This window comes from Ipomoea triloba, chromosome 6, assembly GCF_003576645.1.
Source record: "Ipomoea triloba cultivar NCNSP0323 chromosome 6, ASM357664v1".
Taxonomy (NCBI): Eukaryota; Viridiplantae; Streptophyta; class Magnoliopsida; order Solanales; family Convolvulaceae; genus Ipomoea; species Ipomoea triloba.
Window position 1 is genome coordinate 13,075,949 of NC_044921.1, and position 4,234 is coordinate 13,080,182.

The 4,234-nt window shown below is 35.1% G+C and overlaps 1 protein-coding gene across 1 annotated transcript; it reads left to right on the forward strand.

Moving 5' to 3' along the window:
• The first annotated feature begins 849 nt into the window (after window positions 1–849).
• On the forward strand, window positions 850–2,819 carry LOC116023126 (60S ribosomal protein L7a-1-like). The gene is made up of 5 exons (XM_031264101.1): window positions 850–979; window positions 1,741–1,910; window positions 2,007–2,135; window positions 2,231–2,323; window positions 2,438–2,819. The coding sequence occupies exons 2-5, from the start codon at window positions 1,758–1,760 to the stop codon at window positions 2,567–2,569; spliced, it is 507 nt and encodes a 168-aa protein (XP_031119961.1). The 5' UTR covers window positions 850–979; window positions 1,741–1,757; the 3' UTR covers window positions 2,570–2,819.
• Window positions 2,820–4,234: the final 1,415 nt, after the last annotated feature.

The window sequence follows — 4,234 nt, forward strand, 5'->3', positions numbered from 1 at the left end:
AAAGAATTCAACTCAGCTACTTTCGTAATCAATAAGTGAATTAGGCTGCAATTGCCCCACTGTCGTGATGCATCAATTATAACCTTAAGCTCCTAAGTATTGTAAGCCTCCAAAATTACCTCTACTTTCATAGCAGGAAAATTAGGTTGAAATTGGTAAGGTTCGAGGTCTCCATCCAACTTTCGTTGTAATGAATCCCTCTCCCATACTAGCAATTAATTGTGGCCATCAACCAATAACAAGTAGAAAGAAATTCCCAACTCAACATAAACCCTAGGTAAAAGATTCAATCCGTTTATGCAATTATCATAAATTGAACATCAAGATTAACAATGGACCCCTAATCCAAACCCATAAACGAATTACTCCCGCATGATGGAAGTAACCACAACAAAGCAAGAATAAATAACCATAAACATTGCAAGAATTAAAAGGGAAGAGAAATTTAACTGATAAAAAACAAATCTAACTTCAATCCAAGATTCCAAGCTTGAAATTAAATAATCTAATGTATAACTAATCTAAACTATGCTAGGGAAATATAAACTAAAAGCTAGGGTTTAGAACTCTGTAAGGGGAACCTTCAATTGTAGAGAATATGTCAAATATATAGGAGGTAGATGAGCCTTGGCCCATTAGGCAACTTCCAATTCTTTTCCAACTTGCATTCTTTCTTGTAATTTCCTTTTCTTCCAGAACTTGTCCAAAATGCTCCAATATTCTTCATTTGTTGTTCCTTGTAGATAATTCAGCACTTGGACAATATAACACACAAACAATTCCCAATTTCAATAGGATACATAAAATAACCTTCAAAACAACTAGAATAAGGGATGAATAATTGTACAAAATAGCAAATATCAACCCTACATATATTTATACCACAAAATGGTCACTTAAAATGCTATTTATTGCCATTTTTTCCAACAGGTCCCGCCAGCACTCAACCAGTTTTCCAAGACCCTTGATAAGAACCTAGGTCAGTATGTTCTCTCCTTTATCTTTTGTTCAGCTGTTTAATTTCAATGTTTCTCAATCTAGCCCTGGAAGGCCATTTAGTCCTTTCTTCAATTGGCTATGTGTTCCTCCAATGCATTTCTGAAGTGGTCGATAATATGGAGATTCAATATCATTGCCTTTACTACAGAGAGAAGGGCCAGAACTGGTTTTCCTGGAAATAGTAACAATTAAAATTAGGAATAACTCAGCTGAAATATAAATCATTTACAACTTTAATGGTCACACTGCGTTCTGTCACGTGCATATATAAACAATCAGATTTCATCGTCACATAATTTTGCTACAATTTTATTGTGTACTAATTTTATTTTTTCATTTGATTATATATTTCCCTGTTAGCATAATTGTTACTGCTGAGGAAAATTAAAATTGGATTTTTGGTGACAATGGATTCCTATGTTGATGCTTTAATATTACAAATTCCACCAGGTTCTGTTGATTATATCTTTGATGTTTTTCAATTCATCTTTTGAAGTTAAGTTTATAATTCCTTTGTTGAATAGTATCTGTTTTAGGCAATTAAATATTGGTTATTTGACTAGTGTGCATGGGAAAACCTTCTGATTTTATATGTTTTGTCAAAACAGATATTAGAATCTGGAAATGGTTACAAATATTATTAATGAGCTGTGCTTGATTTAAATGTTAAGTGATAAGTGAGGGTGCTGAATCACATACTACTTAATGATTCTGTTTCTTACGCGTCTTCTTTATTTGCAGCAACAAATCTCTTCAAGATGCTTCTCAAGTACAGGCCTGAGGATAAGGCTGCTAAGAAGGAACGTCTTTTGAAAAGGGCCCAAGCTGAAAGTGAGGGAAAGACCCCTGAACTCAAGAAACCTATTGTTGTTAAGTATGGGCTCAAGCATGTCACTTACCTCATTGAGCAGGTTTAATCCTCATCAATTCAATAAAAATTCTCTGTGTTGTGTTTTTCCAACCATTTGGAAATATTATTTGATAATGATTTTCATTCTTTTTTCCAGAATAAAGCCCAATTGGTGGTTATTGCTCATGATGTAGACCCAATTGAGCTGGTTGTCTGGCTTCCAGCTTTGTGCAGGAAGATGGAAATTCCCTACTGCATTGTGAAGGGAAAAGCAAGATTGGGTTCCGTGAGTGTTAAACAGAAACATTTAAATGTCTTTCGGTGCTTCATTTGTATCCTTTTGTGCTGATGATTTTTTTTTTTTTTAAACTCTACTTTCAGTTTGTCCACAAGAAGACTGCATCAGTTTTGTGCTTGACCTCAGTGAAGAATGAGGATAAGTTGGAATTCTCTAAGATTTTGGAGGCTATTAAGGTGAGCAGAGTTGAATTTTATATATGTTCTTGTAATGCATTGCAACCTTTCAATGGTACCCCTTGGTTCCCCTTTACTTAAATTGGGGTTTGAATAATCAATCTGTTGTTTCAGGCCAACTTCAATGACAAATATGAAGAGAATCGCAAAAAGTGGGGAGGTGGAATCATGGGGTCTAAATCCCAAGCTAGGACAAAGGCCAAGGAAAGGGTTCTTCAAAAGGAGGCAGCTCAGAGGATGTCTTAAGGATTTATGATGATATTTGTTGTTATCCAGGTTTTTCGGACCGATCAAAGTAGACTGATCTTGTCTTGTGAGCAGAGTTTATTTTTGACTTCTATTGCTTTTGACAAAGACTTAATGTGCCATTTTACTGCATACAATCATCTCACCCCGATATTTCATTGCATTCACTTTGATGTTTTCTGCTGGAATTCCTTTCACTACGCACTTGTTATCTCCTTCTATGGCATTGCAGAAATATTTTCTTCTAAAATATTATTTTGAATTTCAATTTTCAATTTCCCCTTTTCCACAAAACAAGTTATCAGCTGTGATACTTACAGTGCAAAGAGGACTCGGCCTGACCAAAAGATAAAATTTGCCCTTTTCCCCTCTTAGAGGACCAGGCAATGCTGATTTCTCGTTTTGCCCTGATATATAAGGCCAGAGGACTCAGTTAATTTCATTTCTTTGAGTTTTCATCATTAATTGGAGACCTATATAACTTGCACCTAGTTAGTGACCTTATTTGGAATGTTATGTTGTGTTTGTTTAATTTTATGTCTTTCCACTTACTTCAACTTGTAATTTGTAAAGTGTCAGGGTGCAGAGATGGTTTCCCGTTTGTGTGGTTCTCATCTTCTCCTTCTAGCCTGAATTTCTTTTGATGCCAGTTAATGTGTTCTTTTGCTTTAGATAAAAAAAAATTGCATCCAAGGCAGCAAATGATGTAAAATTGCTCAGTGCTGGGAAAATTTTAGAAAACAGCAAGACTGTTGGTGAGTTTGTACTACGCATCTCAGGAATGGCATTGTATGCTTTGAGTTTTGAGCTAATATGCTGAGTTAATGCCTCACAAACTGGTTGGTTGCATTCTGAACTATGGTCTATTTTAATTGAAACGTGGTAGGGGTTTGCGGTCTGAATGGGCTGAAAATTTTGAACCAACCTTCTGGATTCAAATGGCGGGCGTGTCTAATGCCCTCTCTTTTCAATCATTCTACTCTTCGATTCAATATGGAACCGTTCATTTTTTACTGATCATGAAAGGCGGCTCCAAAATCAAAACCAGTTCACTTGGACAACACCTCTGTTTATCTCACCTTGCCTTCCATTTCCTTCAGCCACATCAGCTTCCTACCAGCCCAAATACAACTCCAAACGAAACAACCTGCACTAGTTGATAGCATTACATTCAAAATGACTTTTAAGGGTATAATTTATTTTCTCAAAAAATTGATTGAAAAAGCAGCTTTGAGTAGCTTTTTGAATTTTAGCACTTTGGAGTAATAAGTTGTTATAAAATGTTAAATATTCATATTGACTGTTTAACCAAGTTGGTCGAACAAGCCACAATTGATTAATAAAGCTAATTATATTACTACATAGAATCATTCTGTACTTTTAAGTTAATAAATTATTGTACTTTTAAGTTAATAAATTATGTATGTTAACTAGAATTACACACAATATATTAATTGCATGCTAGAATTTCAATCTTAAACCCACAAATTCCATCTACTGGGCTTAAACTGCCTGTAACCCATCTACACAGTCATTTCAACATATGCACACCATACAACAGGCGTAGACCAATCCTTGGTATATAAGTACTCTTGTACATCTACTTCTCTCTCTCTGTTTATTTATTTAAATTTTTTTGGGTGCTATGTGTGTGTTCTCCCCCTA

Excerpts from the sequence above, each read along its gene's own strand:
- LOC116023126 (XM_031264101.1), top strand. The coding sequence starts at position 1,758 with ATGCTTCTCAAGTACAGGCCTGAGGATAAGGCTGCTAAGAAGGAACGT. Across the intron at positions 2,136-2,230 it reads GAAAAGCAAGATTGGGTTCC|TTTGTCCACAAGAAGACTGC; the intron begins GTGAGTGTTAAA and ends CTCTACTTTCAG. Across the intron at positions 2,324-2,437 it reads AGATTTTGGAGGCTATTAAG|GCCAACTTCAATGACAAATA; the intron begins GTGAGCAGAGTT and ends CTGTTGTTTCAG.